Genomic DNA, 16537 nt, shown 5'->3' with positions numbered 1-16537 from the left:
TTGGTCTGTCGCTGCCATTTACAGGATGAAATTTGGCTCCAAATTAACATGCATAGGATTACACTGCAGATGCCTACACAGAAGGACTTCCATGCAACATTTAAGCTTCTGGGAATCAAAATACAACTTTCCATAGGAAAAGTGGTATCTTGTAGACAGGGAATTACTAAAGTGATGAAATGGGCTTTTCTGAAAGTGCCGTTCTTAAGATTGTGGTGAAAAGCCAAAGCAAAAAAGTCACTTGAAAGCACATACCCCATCCAGTGTATCACCCCACCTATCAAACAGTTTGATAAAGATCAGATAATGAAACATAGTCTAGCAAGGTACAAACGTTTCTCCAACAAATGTGAGACCTTCGGACTGAAACTTTATCTGGATTCTTCTAAGTATTGCATAATGTTTTGCATGATTATTTGTTCAGTCTGTTTACCTAGCAATATCAGGGCTCTCATTTTCATTTGTTTATCCAATAAATGCACAAAATTAATGTTTAACTTCTCTGCTCTTTTTAGTTTTTGGAAACAGAGTGCTGAGTTGGGGCTCATTTTGGCTGCCTGCAATCCAGCAATGATGTTTCACGTCCCACTTGTTTTATGGATAGTCTCTCTAACTTACACAGTTCTTGCACAAAGGGGTAAGACTCTGTTTTTTTAGTAGGACAAAAAGTGCTGGAATCCCTTTGAAATAGATGGGTGTGCTAATCTGTTGTAGACATTAGACTTTTTAATTAGATGCATAAGAAGGCTATGGACTGTATACCTCTTTAGCATGGGAGTACGCATGATCTACCTCCCACTGAGTATGTATGGATTAGATATCTGTTGTCTTTATTCCTGACTGTAAGGCTGAAGGCAGAAGTTTGGGATTGTCCCTACTGCTCTTGTCCCTAAAAGCCGCATTGAGAAGAAGAAATGAACAGAATCCTGTTTTCCAAAAGCAGGGCATTTAATCATGAATATGTGCTGGGAATACTTACTTGTCTGAGCCTCAAATTAAGCAAATAAGAACCAAAGGCATTGATTATAAATAACAACATTTAGCATTTCTATAGCACATTTCAGGTGTCCTAAATCTTTTCACAGATATTATCTTCACAATCCTCACAACAGAAAAATAGCCCAGTTCTATGATTCCTACATCAAGGACTGGGGACTGAGTCTGCAAGATAGTGGTTTGCCCAAGGCCATCTATTACACTGGAGGATGGATGAGATGGGAAACAGAAGCCTTCCACCTCGTTCACTTAGCCATTGTTCTGGCCTCCATTCATGCTCCGTGCCGTAAATACATGAACACATGTTCTAATTTGGGGAAAAGAGCAAGAGTCCAGTAGCACCTTAAACACTAACAAAATTAAGGTGCTACTGGACTCTTGCTCTTTTCCACTGCTATTGACAGACTAACATGGCTACCCATCGTAATCTATCTACATGTTCTAATGTATGGCAAGACAGCAGCCATTCAGAGATGAGGCAAACCTGAAGAACTGGTAATAGTAACCTTGATAATGCTATATCAAAATGAGTGAAATGGAAGGGGGGGGGCATTTTTACCATCTAAAAAATTGTCCATTGCTTGTGAAAGGCCATGCCACAAAGTATACTACCTACTAGATGGTTTGTAAGGGATTTTGTGAATTCTTTTCTTTTACTGCTACAGACTAACATGGCTTCCCTTGAAACTGTCTTTTGAAAAAGAGTGAATACTTTGACATATAAGAGAAGGAAGTAGACTTTTTTTAGGGGGTAGGTTTGAAATTAATACTGAACTAATTTAATTTCCATGTTTCATGGCACATTTGTAAAATGTACAATCAGATTTGCAAAGGTGATTTTGTTAATCCACAGTTCATTATATTGCAATTTCAACATCTATGTAAAGCCGCTGAGAAAGGTCATCCAGAGATTTGGGCTGTGCTGCCACCTATATGCAGATGACACTCAGCTCTATCTTGCACTACCAGGAGGTCCCAGGGAAGCTGTGGAAACTGTGAACAGGTGCCTGGAGGCAGTTTTGGAATGGATGAGGGCTAACAAGCGGAAACTTAAACGGAGGTGCTTCTAGTAGGGGGAAGGTCTGATCCAGGTAATGGCTTATCCTGTGCTCTGGATGGAGTTGTAGTTTGGGGGGGAGGCTCCTGGACGCAGGCCTCCTGTTGGATAAACAGGTGGCAGTGATGGCCAAGGGTACTTTCCAGCTGCTTTGGCTGATGAGCCAGCTGAGGCCCTTCCTGGACTGAAAAGTTCTTGCCACTGTGGTGCATGCCCTGGTAAAATCTATATTAGATTAAAGCAATACACTCTATGGGGGCTGCCCTTGAAGACTGTCCAGAAGCTACTGTTGGTGCCAAATGCTGCATCCAGTGTTGACTAGAGGGGGTCATAGGGGGGTCATAGGGATCATATCACTCTAGTCTTGTTCCACTTACAGTGGCTTCCAATTTGCTTCCAGGTTCAATTCAAGTTGCTGGCATTGACCTTTAAAGCCCTGTACCACCTGGTACCACCAACATACCTTAAGGACTGCCTTCTCCCATATAAATCTACCCGCTTACTCCAGTCATCCTCAGACACCCTGCTTTGGATGCTTCCACCATCTGAGGCTAGATGGATAGCAACCCAAGAAAGAGACTTCTCCAGTGTGGCCTCCAAAATTTGTAACTCCCTACCCAGAGACATTTGTCTGTCTCCCTCTATTGGTGTCTTTCTCCAGCAGATTTTTTTGTTCATCTGACATACCCCCCCCCCCCAATAACAATTATTGGGCTTCCTTCTAGTGTTGTTTATGTGTTTTTAATTTAATTTTATATTTTAACTATATTTTAATTGTTTAAACGTTTAAATGTTTTTATGTTCACCACCTTGTGGGCCCTGATTAGGTGGAAAGGCAGCATTAAAATGTTCTAAATATATAAGTAAATAATTTGACACCAGCATTTACCTTTTTGCTAAAAGAGATAAAATCCAATGTGTCATTATTTTGATGGCTTCCCTCTTTTCAGAAGGGAAAGCAACAACAAAGTGCTAAAACTCTTGACTGTAATGATGGAAGCAAAAACTCAACAGTTCATGTTAAATGATCGTTTGCTTTTTGCCCACTGCTCCAGATGCTTAAAAAGCAACATCCACAATGCAATGCCAAAAGTCAGATTTGGCATGTACCTGCAGATGCATACAGCTGGCACGCCAGAGCCTCAATAAACCAAGGGCTCCTTTCATGGCTCACAAACTGAAATTGTGTGAGCTGTCATTTATGACATTCATTAAAATGTTGCTCAGCTCCCACATTCAACTCTCTTTGTCTAGGTTCTTTGCTGCCATCTCAGGTCTCTGGTTTCTTGTCACCTGGGCCTGTCTGCTTGCTCTATCTTTCTCTGAAGTCTAAGCAGGCCAGTAGCAGCCAGACACCCTTCTGCCTGCTCTGCCTGTCAGTGAGATCACAGCAACTTAGGTAGTCAGTTTCAGAGGTTTCCTCACGACGCCTCTGATTCATACACAGATTCTGCTACATCTATGGAAGCATTTTATGTGTGCATGTTAAGAATTCAAATGTGCAAAAGGGTTCATTAACATGTAGATTATACCTTAAAAAAACTGTCAGCCATGTACACATCCCCAACCCTGTGAAGTTTCCATGTGCGGGCAAAGCCAGGCTAATCTCTGAAGTCTCCCCCCTCCCCAGAAGCATCTTGCCCATCAAAGCAATTGATGTACTGAAGCTGGCTTGTCTTTCAAGTCCCCCCAAAAGCTACTGACCTCTCTCAGAGCAACTGGTGTACTTAAGCTGGCTTGCCTTTCAAGCCCCTCCCCCCAAAAGCTACTTACCTCTCAGAGCAACTGGTGTACTGAAGCTGGCTTGTCTTTGAAGACCCTTCCCCCCCCCATAAAACCCAAATTACTTAGCTGTGAATCCTGTGTTAGAACGGTATCCTCAGATTCAGAACTTGAGGCCTAACATCTCAGTCTCTGAATAGTGAGTTGTTCATCTGTGGGGGTGGGGGGAAGGGGGAATATCTGTGGTCAGTGAACCCCAATGTAACACCATGCTGCAAAGTTTTCAATGAGTAGAAACTGCCCCCCAGTGTCATCTACCAGTGTCCATAGGCATGAATCTCCCAATGTCTTTGGCATTTATGATGGAGAGGTCATTAGTAAATAGTTCCTCAGATCCCTGAGCACACTCCTGCTCACCCACTATCTGGAGACTACGATCCATTCTTTTCAGATGCACACTTGCATCCCCTTTCAGGATGCATTTTAGCTCAGCAAAAAAGGGACAGGAGACTGGTGAATTCCCAGAATGTGAATTGTGAGCACACACCCTTTTATATTTATGCCAGAGTGCCTTGGTCCTAACATTGTATTTTTAGTTCAACAACTGTAATAATAAATTGATTGATTGAGTGCCTTGGTCTTGATTTGGCATTCCAGAGCGGAGCGCATGTGCCCGAGCATTGCCTTTTGCCTAGCTATCTATTCAAAGATGTCGATGTTCCAATGGGTGGTACATAGAGCCTCCTGTACCTTCTCTTCACCCCAAATTGAGTGGAGATCTAAAGCCTCCTTCTTATGCCAAGACACACAGTGGCCACCGCTATTCTTGCTATTTGCTGCTATTATAAAATATTAACACAAGCAGCAAAGTAATCCTGATTGAATCTATTTCCAGAAATGGCGCCTCATGCAATTCACTGAGGAGGCAAATCCCCTTGATTAAGTTCCCACCTAGAATTTCTGTAATCTGGTTGGTCCAGGACAGTGTTGCACTGTTTAACTGGCCAGTTGCTGACACATTATGGGGAAATGGTTGTGTTGGAAAGTGGAGGGAAATGACTCTACTGGTGCTGATGAATGATCCTCCATTTTTTGTGAGGCCAGTACTCTAACCAAATTGAAATCCACCCTTTACATTTGCAAAAAAACAAAAGACATAATGCTGCTTTGTTCCAACGCAAAACTATATACAATGAGAAAAAAATAATACAAAGGGAAGTGCATGTCTGGTTGTGGAGGGAGGAATAAATGGTGGGTATTAAAATGCTTGGTGATCAGTTTTAGCTCGATGTTCTGCTCACCTTTGTCTTCATGGATGGTAGCAGGGAAATTTGGCTTTTGGCGCACTAAGCAGAGGAACGTAAATGCCACCCCTTGCAAAAAAAAAAAAAAGGAGTTTGCTAATGTAAACCACTGACAGTGACAATTTTTGTTAGGTACGTGATATGATGATCCCGTGAAAATCATGGTTGGAGAGACAAATGCACCAATGTTTCTTTGCTAGTCCTAAATGATAATAATTTTTTAAAAGAGGGTAATGGTTTACAGGCAGAGGAGGGTAAAAGGGGGAATAGGGGAGGGGAAAGGGGAAAGGCGTGGAAATCAGACATAAATCGTTTCCAACTTGTCCGCACCCAGGGGGGAAGTCGTCCTAGAACCTGATTAACTAATTTCATTGCTGTATAAGCGTTTGTAGATACCACACGCTGAAAAGTATTCAAAAACATTTGGGGGACAAAACGGGGAAGGGGGGATGGTGCAGACAAAGATATTTCATTAAACGTCTCACAAATGTTACATATCTTAGTGTGGAAATCCCCATTATCTGGCTTTCTGAATTTCATCCTACACTTTTCTTCTAAAAATCCATCTTCCTGCAATTGACCTGACCTTTACAGGTTGCCTGGTATCTATGATCTATAGCATTACTCTGCTCCTTATGATCTTGGTTTTCTTATGGTTCTGCTATTAGTTTTGCTGTTCTGTTAGTATTTGGGATTTGCTTTGCTGCTGCTCTAATGTTGATTGGGATTTTACCATGCAAGACTCCTTGAGAACCATCAAAGATGAAGGGTAGAGAATAAATATTTGGACAAGGATAAATGTCTTAGAGTCAACTCATGCTGTGATACAGAAGGTTGCCTGAATCAAAATTCTGCTTTGCCTTTGCTTCATTATCTTTCTGTAAGCATATTTATTTTCCTTTCAGTGCATCCTTTGGCCTCAGCTTTGACAACAGAGGCAATTACCTCATATAACACTTTAAAAAATAATTGCTTCAGAAATGGATGAGGATAGTGCTAGTCCTGAAATCTTAGCTTCTCATTCATGCAAGTCCTGTTAAAGTACTTTGTGTCTTCTAGTCTGTCCCAGACCACCTGAAATTCCATTGGCTACCTTTGACAATAACAAGGAAGAATATCATCTGGGAGAGGAGATTACATACTTTTGCAATCCTGGGTATGTTCCTCAGACAGGCTCAAGGAGGTATATATGCCCTTTGACTGGTAAATGGCCTATTGTTACACTGAGATGTATACGTAAGTACACTCTTTCTATAGTTTGTTTTGTGGTCTTTATGCTCAACACAACAGTGAAAACCAGTGACATATACTTTCCATTTATTGCAATATTCCAACACAGTTGTTATGCATGAACATGCATGGAAGGGGTTGTTCTACATTCAGTTAAATATTTGCATAGAGTTTATATGTGTAAAGTTGTGCTTGTGCAGGGCTCTCTGTGTATTATTGGTGTTAAGTTCACGTGGGAAGGATTCACGAGATCAGAGATGGAGTTTATCAACACAGCTTTATTTGATTTCAGCACAGAACTAACTTATACACTGAACGTGCCCTGTTTATGCCCCCCTGGCCGCCTGCGGCCACTCCCCCCTGATCTGTGATAGGGGGAATACCCTCTAGGTGACCAATGGGACATGCTGGCTTAGGGCCAGTAGGATCTGTTTACTTAGCCAATGGGGCGAGCAGGGTTTAGGATCCTTCGTGCGGAACTCAAGCTTCTAAGTCTCCCCTTGCTTACTATCCTACTAAATACATACACAACACCCCTCCCCCCTAAGTCCGAGCGATCCTAGCGGTGCACTAGGAGCACACAAAGTCTTGGAGGTAGCTCGGCGGCAAGCGGTTCTGCTGGGAACGGCGCGGCGCCGGGACAGGGGCCATTGGATGGTCCGTTGGCGCCGGATCAATCTCACCCTCGGTTGCTGGGCCGTTGGTGTTATCCGTCGCAGATAGAGGCAACGGTGGCTCCGGGCGCTCCAGCTGTTCCGGCTCTCTGGTGACGGGGGTCGGCAGCGGCGCGGGAACCGTGGCTGCTTCCGGCAAGTCAGCGGGGCGGCGGAATAGCTGATCAATGTGGCGCCGCAGAACACGCCCCTCCGGGGTGGTTACCCAATAGGATACCGGGCCGGTGGTGTCTTGGATCATGGCTGGGATCCAGGTGGGGCCCACTCCATAGTTCTGGGCAAACACGGGGTCATCCTGCTCGATGACCTTCAGTGTGGCGGTCAAGTCCTTGTGGCCCGGGTACTCAGGCACCAGGTCAGGGTGCAGCCGGTCGAGCAGCGTCTTCAGCCGCCGACCCATGAGGAGTTCCGCGGAGCTCTTGCCAGTCGCGGAGTTGGGTGTGGTGTGCTGAGCTAAGAGGAAGTCCACTAGCCCCCTGTCCCAGTCATGGCGGTCGATGCGCCGTAATGTATCCTTAGTTGTTCGGACCATCCGTTCTGCCTGCCCGTTGGTGGCGGGGTGGAACGGGGCCGAGGTTGCGTGGCGGATCAAGTTTCTGGCCAAGAAGTCTTTGAATTCGGAGGACGTAAATTGGGCCCCGTTGTCGGAGACCACGGTGTCGGGCAAGCCGTGGGTTGCGAAGACCTTGCGCAGCTCACAGATGACACTTGTGGTCATGGAACAACGTCAACCACCTCCAGCCACTTGGAGTAGGAGTCCACTATAATCGAGAATGTCTTACCCTGGAATGGCCCTGCAAAGTCTATGTGGATGCGGGACCAGGGTGTGTGGGTAGACTCTCAGCGCTGGGTCGGGGCCCGTGGCATCTCCGGGCGTGACTCCTGGCAGGGTTGGCAACGGCTCACCCACTCCTCGACAGCAGCGTTGATGCCTGGTCACCACACATAGCTTTTTGCCAGGGCCTTCATGCACACGACCCCTGGGTGGCTAGCGTGTAGAGCCTCCAGTACTCTTGTGCGTAGTTTGGCCAGAATCACAACGCGGCTCCCCCACAGCAGGCACCCCTTGTACAGGGATAGTTCGGTCTGGCGGGAGGCAAATGGTTTGAATTCCCCACCCGGCTGGGTCGCCGGCCACCCCTTCCCCACCCAGTTAAGGACCCGGGCGAGGGTGCGATCCTTCGCAGTGTGCGCGGCCATGTCCGATGCATGGAGGGGAGGCTCGGGCAGCGACTCCAGAAGCATCACCTCACAGGCGGTATGAGGGTTGGGATCAGAGGTCTCCAGGGTAGGCGGCTGAGGGCATCGGCGTTGCCCATGGACCTCCCGGGCCGATGGATGAGCCGGAACTCATAGGCGTTCAGGAAGATCGACCAGCGGAGCATACGGGGCGACAGGATCTGCGGCGTTTGGCGATCTGGAACAAACAACCCCAAGAGCGGCTTGTGGTCCATCACAATGGAGAACTGTCACCTGTAGATGAAGTCGTGGAACTTCTTAATGCCGGTCACGACAGCGAGGGCCTCCCGATCGATTTGCGTGTAGTTCCGCTTGGCCGGAGTGAGGGTCCTGGAATAGAAGGCGATCGGTGCCTCCCGGCCATCCGGCAACCGGTGCTGCAGGACTGTGCCGACGCCGTAGGGTGAGGCATCGCAGGTCAGCACCACCGGCAGTCTCTTGCGAAGTGGACAAGCAGGCTGGATGAGGAGAGGAGGCCCTTCACAGCCTCGAAGGCCTGCTGCTGTGGCTTGCCCCACACCCACTGGGTTGATTTGTCCAAGAGGCGGTGGAGGGGTTTGGCAACCGACGCCTTGTTGGGCAGGAAGGCCTGAAGCTCCTGCTTGCACTTGGGCGGGGGAGCGCTGTGGATCACCTTGACTTTCGATGGGGTCTGGTGGATGACGTCAGCATCGATGAGGTAGCCCAGGAACTCCACTTGCTGCAAGCCCAGCTGGCCCCCCGCAAGGGAAGCCAGAAGGTGGCTGACGGCTGGCACGGGATATGCGTGACTCTGAAGGGCCCGATTCAGGGTGCACTTGTAGTCCGTGGAGGATGCGGACGTCCCCATTTGGCTTCAGCAGCGTGACGATTGGGGTTTCCCACTTCGCGTTGGGCACCGGAACCAGGACGCCCTGGGTGATGAGGCAATCGAGCTCTGCTTCGATCCGGGCCTTGAGTGCGAAGGGGACGCAGCGGGGCTTCAGCCGGATGGGGTTGGCGCCGGGGTCGATGAGGAGGCGGACAGGCGGCCCCTTGTAGCAGCCCAAGGGGCCATGCCAAACATCCTCGTACTCGGCCCAGATGGACTCGAGGGACGCCCTGTTGAGGTGGTGCAGGCCCGTGATTCGCAGTCCGAAGGCCTTGAACCACTCAAACCCCAGGAGGCTGGCACGGGCCCCCTCGACGACGATGAGGTGCAAGCGGCTTGTACGGGACCTGTAGCGCACGTACAAGCGGGCGACACCCTCGACCTGGACTCGGCGGTGTTGGAAATCCGTAATGATGAGGCCAGAGGGCTGCAGCCGGGGCATCGGGGCGCGCTCGGCCAGGACCCCGAAAGTGTCCGCAGATATGATGGAGAGGGCGGACCCGGAATCTACTTCCATCTTGCAGGGCGCCCCCTCGATGAAAACGGTGGTCGAGAGCTTGTCGACGCTGTGGACCTTGTGCAGAGTGAGGGTGTGGACGTGGCGGTGATCGCGGCGGTCCCGGCACGGGGACCCAGAGTCATCGTCGTCGGAGAGAGCATGGACCGGTCGGGCGGCACCATCCTTCTTCTCCGGGCAAGATGGCTTCCTCGACGAGCGGCAGGCCTTGGCAATGTGGCCGGAACGCCCGCACGCCCTGCACTGAGCATTGCGGAATCGGCACGTATGGCGGTCATGGGGGTTGCCGCAGCTGGCGCAGGCCCTAGAAGCCGGGCCCCATGGCTTGGGCACCCTGGCGGACATTTTGTGGGCCTCGTCACTGGAGTCGCCGTTGCTGGCGTGTCAAAAATGGACGGGTGCAGTCTCTCTCGGGCCCCTGGCAGAGGCGGCGGCGGCACGGTCCCCAAGATGCTCGTCTTGGTCCTCAGACTCAGCCACGGTCGCCTCCCCGATGGCCAACGTCAGCATTGCCTCCTTCTTCCCTTTCATGCGGCGGCGCACCTTCGCGTCCCAGAGGCCGAACACGAACCGGTCCCGGAGCATCTCGTCGAGGGCTGAGAAAGCGCAGGACCGTGCAATCTGGCAGAGAGCGGCGAGGTACTCGGCAGCGGTCTCCCCAGGCTGTTGGTCACGGAGGTGGAAATCATGGCGGTAGGCCAACACCGTGGGCTGAGGGGTGAAATGGCCGCCCAGCGCTGTCATGATGGTGTCAAAGCTGGTCTCCTCAAGCTTTGTGGGGGCCACGAGGGTCTGGGCCAGCTGGAATGTCCGGGGCCCACAGACGCTGAGGAAAACCCCCCGCTTCTGCTTGGCGTCCGTGAACTTATTCACCACCATGAAGAATGAGACGCGGGAAGCATAGCTCTCCCAGTCGCCTGGGTTGGAGATGTCGAATACCTCCAACGAACCCGTGGTGGCCATGAGTGCGGTGTGGTTGTCTCTCCCGAGAATCCAAGTGAATCAGCAATCGGGCCGGGCTGCCTACCGGACACAGCAAGGTCGCGGAGCGAGGCGGTAGCTGTGGGACAGCCGGCGTGTGATCCAGCGATGCGGACCGGGCTGCCTACCGGTCACTACGAACGGCGGGGCGGGAGTGATTCAGCAGGTCAGCCGGGTCGCTCTCCAGTCCTCGTCACCACTGTTAAGTCTGCATGGGAAGGATTCACGAGATCAGAGACGGAGTTCATCAACACAGCTTTATTTGATTTCAGCACAGAACTAACTTACACACTGAACGTGCCCTGCTTATATGCCCCCCCTGGCCGCCTGCGGCCACTCCCCCCCAATCCGTGATAGGGGGGGAATACCCTCTCGGTGACCAATGGCACATGCTGGCTTAGGGCCAATAGGATCCGTTTGCTTAGCCAATGGGGCGAGCAGGGTTTAGGATCCTTCGTGCGGAACTCAAGCTTCTAAGTCTCCCCTTGCTTACTATCCTACTAAATACATACACAACAATTGGGAAGTTTGTTTTCCTGGGTTTCCTGATCATGGGAAAAGAACTGTTTTTGTGTGTAAAGTTGTACATGTGTGCTTTCTATGCAGACATTCAGCTTAACACATGTGAGTAGAAGGCAAGGCCTGCCAGTTCGATCCCAGTCCCTCTTAAGGGTGTTTTTGACAACTTTGTTACTTTAATCTAGACTATTGTTTTAGGGCCCTTTCACACACACTGAATAATGCACTTTCAATCCCCATTCAGTACACTATGCTACCGAATTTTACCATGGGAAATGGCAAAATCCACTTGCAAATGATTGCTAAAGTGCCATAGTCTACTCCAGGAATTAGTGTGGGTAGGAACAAGGAGACAGGAAATTGTTATCGCTATGGCTACACACACAGAAAGAACCTGAGTCATTAAACTGTGCTCCTGTTTGAAACTATGCTGCCTCCTTATTCTGATGCCTAGTATTAAGGCACAATGACTCTCATGGGTGTTTACTCATTATGATGTTGACCTTAATGTGTTCCTTTTTGCATAACTTCATTCTGGGACAGAGGCTCCAAAAAACAGTACTAGACACATGTTTTGCTTTCATCTTTATATGTTTTCATTTGTGAGATCTCTCAATTTCTTCAGAAACCCTTCTCTTTAGTGTCTGATAGTTTGTATCTTCCCAGTTGTCATAGGTGACCCCCCTATATCTCTAGCTGTCCCTGGAGGTGTTCAGCAGGTGGAAAAGCAGGAGGAGGAGAGAAAGAGGCATGTGTATAAGTGGGCTTTCTAAGTGCTGCTCTTTCCTGGTCTCTTGCCTAGACTCCTGCAGTGCCTCACTGCCCTCTACCTGCTGTGGGAGATGTACTGCACCAAACCCCTCACCACCATCCCCTTTGCTGCCATCTGCATGCATTTCTTCAACCTCGTACCCCTCCCTGAGTGTGCCTTCTCAAACTCTGCTGTGGCTCAGCTAGCAGAGAAGGAACAGACAACAGAGAGAGGCTCCCACTCTCAGGTACTTGACCTCAGGGGAAGCCTTGTGAATTTTATGCTGAGAAGAAGAGAAAACTATTTGTTATAACTGCTCCTCCCCCATGAGTGACATGTTTTATGGATGGACTTAGTTGGTCAGTGTAATGGAGACCTCTTAATTTCCATACTCAGACAAACAGGAATGTGTGGGTTATATCTTTACTTTTATTACAGGGCAGGTACTGATGAAGGTGGTTATAGGTGTATAACATTCAGTGCTACATAACTTTGAGCAAGTTAAGAAGCATCTACATTCCCATGCAAGGTGGTTTTTACCTAGCGGTAATGGAACCTTGTCTGTCTTCTAAATTTATATGGACTCTACCGGTGCTGATTGATTATTAAAGAATTAAGTAAACATGCCCTGATAGTTACTAGAGCAAGTTTCTTAGAATCTTAGACATGAGTAGAAGGAACAAGCAGGAACCCACAAGGACTTGCAGGGGGGAGGAACCTCATTTCCCCCTTCCCCACTGTTTTCTCTTTCCCTCCCCTGAAAGCCCCCCAGAGCTCCTCTCCTTTTCCTGCTTCCTTCTCTCCTTCCCACACACAGCCAACCTACGTTTATCTGCCCCTCCGTCTTCACCTCTCCCCTCCCCCCCACAGCAGCCTCTGCCTAAGAAAAATTTGGTACAGTTGTGAGGTGCCAACCACTGGCTCAGGCCCACTTGCATAGTAGGAACCCTCCAAGACCTGTGGAGGCATATCACTTTCCCTTGTATCCCTCTTCCCACCTTATTTCCCCTTTCCCTCTTCCTGGAAACCCCCATATCTTCTCCCCTTTCCTTGCCTCATTCTCTTCTTCTCAGCAATTCACCAGCCTACCTTTTATCTGCCTCCCATCTTCAGCTATGTTTATTATTTATTTACTTCATTTACACCCCATCTTTCTCCACAGTGGGAACCAAAGTATGTTAAATTTCCTCCTTTTTATTTGCACAACAACCCTGTGAGGTAGGTTAGGCTGAAAGTGACTGGTCCAAAATCCACAGCAAGATAGGGATTTGAACTGGGTCTCCCAGGCTCTGCTCTAAAGCTCTAACTGCTACACCACACTAGCTTTCATAGAGTGGCTGCTGTTGAACAGCAGCAGGCAACCAGGTATAGTTGAGTCATGCAAGTTGGGTGGTACCAAGTCACCCAGAGGTTGCTGCCAGGCCTAGGGTTGCCAGTCTCCAGATAGAACTCCAGATAGAATTACAACTGAACTCCAGATGACATAGATCTGTCCCCCTAGAGAAAATAATTGCTTTGGAAGGTGGACTCTATGGCATTATATTCATCTGAGGTCTCTCCCCTCCCCAAACCCTGCCCTCCTCAGACTCCACCATAAAATCGAATTTCCCATTGTGGAGCTGGCAACCTTAGTCAGGCCTGGCCTTAAGGTATACTCCCTCAAAGGCCAAAATAGTCCTGGCGAGGGTCCTGCCCCCTCCCTCTGAAGCCTGGAATGTTGTGGTCGCCTAACAACTGCCACTGAGGGAGTCATTTGCTTAAAGCTGCAGGTGCTCCTTTTATCATTTTTGCGTTTTTAAAACCCCCCCAATGTATTTTTTTTAGATTTAACATTTTTCTGCAAAATGTTTTTCTGCAAAATGGGGCCCTTTTCAGGTTTGTAGAAAGATCTGCCGTGCCTATTTACAGCTCCATTCACCAGATTTACGTATCCAAAGATTTGGCCGACTTCGCTATTAGAATGTAAGATGATGCTAACAGAGAATAGGGCTGGAATGTAACCTCCATATAAAAAGGCTGTGTACTTTGGAAAGCCACTTGCTTGGGGGTAGCTGTGCCCTTTGGGCAATGTTTGTTGGTTTCTCAAAAACATTTAGTGGGCTACTGTAGAAAATGTACCTCTGTCTTTGATGGATTTAGTTTCAGTCAGCTCTGTCTCAACCATCCAGTCACAGCCTCTACGCACCTGGCCAGTGTGTCCAGGGTGAAATCCGGACGGCTGTCCATCAGCAGGTAAAGATGGCAAAAGAATGGGATAGATGAATCTCCCTGGTAAGAAAGTTCCAAAGTTTTGTTCCATGGTCAAGAAGGTCCTCTTTCAGGGCCTCCAAAGATGACCATAATGGTTGGGTGGGGTCATAGATGGATCAGTGGTCTGAACGGGTGTAAGGCAACATCACGTGTCCCTATACACAGACACTCGCTTCTATGAGTGCCATCCGAGGCTCACTAAAAATTGTTTCAGGTTTCTCATGTGGAAGAATCCATGGCAGTTAATGGTGTGCAGCTCACTTGAGGGCATTGGCTCTTGTACTACCATCTCCCAATTATTGTTACGACATCAATATGTAGTGGATTGGGAAAAAGATTACTTAGAATTGGCATTGTTTCATGTTTACATTATTTTATATTTTAACAGCAAGAAAATGTCCTTACCCTGGACCTTTGAAAAATGGGAACATACTTGGTGAAGACTTCAGCTATCAGAGTGTTGTAAGCTTTTCATGTGAGCTTGGGTGAGTTTTTTTGTTTGCTTGAAGTATTGCACATGTGAGAATAGCTTCAAAAGCCAATCTGGGCAAACTTTTAATTGCTCATTAAACATGGCAAAAACAGAGCCATGTGTTGAGTTCCACATATACAGTGAAGCTTCTGACAACTGATTTATACATTATCTTTATTGATCTTGTGCTACTCAACTATGGTTGGCTCCAGGAGTACTCTGCTAATGTACAAAAACTTCCACCTGTGTAGAGTGGCTGTATTACTTGGCTACGCCAATGCTAGTAAAGCCTAACAAACTGAAAAGTTATTATTGTGGAAGGCTTTCACGGTCAGAATTCATCAGTTCTTGTAGGTTATCCGGGCTGTGTGACCGTGGTCTTGGTATTTTCTTTCCTGACATTTCGCCAGCAGCCGTGGCAGGCATCTTCACTGAAGGACAGACACTGAGGGACAGACACTGAGGGACAGACACTGAAGGACAGAGACACTGTCCTTCAGTGTTACTCCTCTGAAGATGCCTGCCACAGCTGCTGGCGAAACGTCAGCCTGGATAACCTACAAGAACTGATGAAAAGTGATTTTCTGGCATACAATATGCCAGAAACACCATATGGCTTTTATATGTTTTTATATGTTATTGGAGAACGTGGAAGCCAATCATGGGGGACTGGTTTGGTGGAACTTTGCTGATAATGTATATATTGGCCCCGAGCACCTCACCCTCCAGAAGAAGGTCTATGCTTTTAAACAAAACACTTCTGGAACTCAGAGGAACTTCGGAAAAGACCTTCACTGAAGCACATTAATTGGGGGGCGGGGAATATGAGGAAATACTTGTACCTGTGCAAATATTGATGCATGACCAAAAAAGCTCTTTGGATTGAAGATGAATATAGGATGAAGAGGTAGACAATAAGAGTTAAAAAAGGAAGATGCAGCCAAACACAGCCTTGTATATGAAACTTTACATTGTTGCATCATGACATATATCTAAAGACTTCAGTGTAAAAATGCAAATATGCTTTTATTCTCTTACTCTTTCATCTACAACACAGTTTGTAATACTTGTGGATGCAAAAAAAAAGGGGGGGGGAGAAACCTCTGATAGAAGACAGAGAAAAAAATGTGCAGAGCACCAGAGGTTACAAGGTGCTTATCTAATAACTTGTAGCTACTCCAACATTTTTCAAAATAGTAGTAAGAACAAAGATTCAAATAAATTGCTAAACATATATTACAGTATACGAATAATGAGCAAACACAAAAAGCAAAAGTGTTGATAATATAACATAGAACCACAACAGTGACGGGTCTGTTTCAATATCCTCCTTCAGACTGTAACCTTGAAATTCAACAACAAACAGAAGTCTAACATACAAATATCACACAATAATTACATATAACTTGTTTACAACAGGTTACATGGGACTTACTGTAGCTACCATCAGAAATGAGGTAATTATACTTTATGACACATAGGTCTGTAATGAGTAAAATAGAATATATAACAATTAGTAAACAAAGGCACATAAAGATAAAATGGAAAGTCTCCCAAACCCAATTTGAAAACTTACAATATGAGACAATGAAGCCATAAACTCAATTAACACATACAGTGTAGACAGGTATGGGCTGAAGTGGAGCACATTGCATCACCGAGGTTTAGATGCCCGTAGGGAAATACACCCTTAAAGGGACCAGGAGCAAACTGAGAGAGATATTGCATTTGTAAACCTCAAACTGTATATTGGTATATAAAGAGTTAACATCCATAGTAACCAAAAGATCACCACCCTGAATAGGAAGGTTTTTAATCTTGGCAATAAAGTCAGAAGTATCTCTAATATACGACCTCATGGCAGGAACAAAGGGCTTCAAATAATAATCGAGATACTTAGCTAAAGGTACCAGTATAAAATTAGACCCAGAAACAATAGGTCTACCTGGTGGGTGTCGTGTAGGTTTATGAATCT

General features: G+C 47.3%; 1 protein-coding gene across 1 annotated transcript in view; it reads left to right on the top strand.

Annotated features, from left to right (window-relative positions):
* The first annotated feature begins 570 nt into the window (after window positions 1–570).
* Window positions 571–16537, top strand: part of APOH (apolipoprotein H) — a 30286-nt gene continuing 14319 nt past the window's right edge. Inside the window, exons 1-3 of the mRNA XM_056866507.1 lie at window positions 571–637; window positions 6139–6315; window positions 14479–14575. Coding sequence (XP_056722485.1) covers window positions 571–637; window positions 6139–6315; window positions 14479–14575 — 341 coding nt within the window. The remainder of the gene's footprint in view (window positions 638–6138; window positions 6316–14478; window positions 14576–16537) is intronic.

The sequence above is a fragment of the Euleptes europaea genome, chromosome 1 (assembly GCF_029931775.1).
Source record: "Euleptes europaea isolate rEulEur1 chromosome 1, rEulEur1.hap1, whole genome shotgun sequence".
NCBI classification, from domain to species: domain Eukaryota; kingdom Metazoa; phylum Chordata; class Lepidosauria; order Squamata; family Sphaerodactylidae; genus Euleptes; species Euleptes europaea.
Note: the sequence above shows the minus strand (reverse complement) of the source record. Positions and strands in the feature narration are given on the sequence as shown.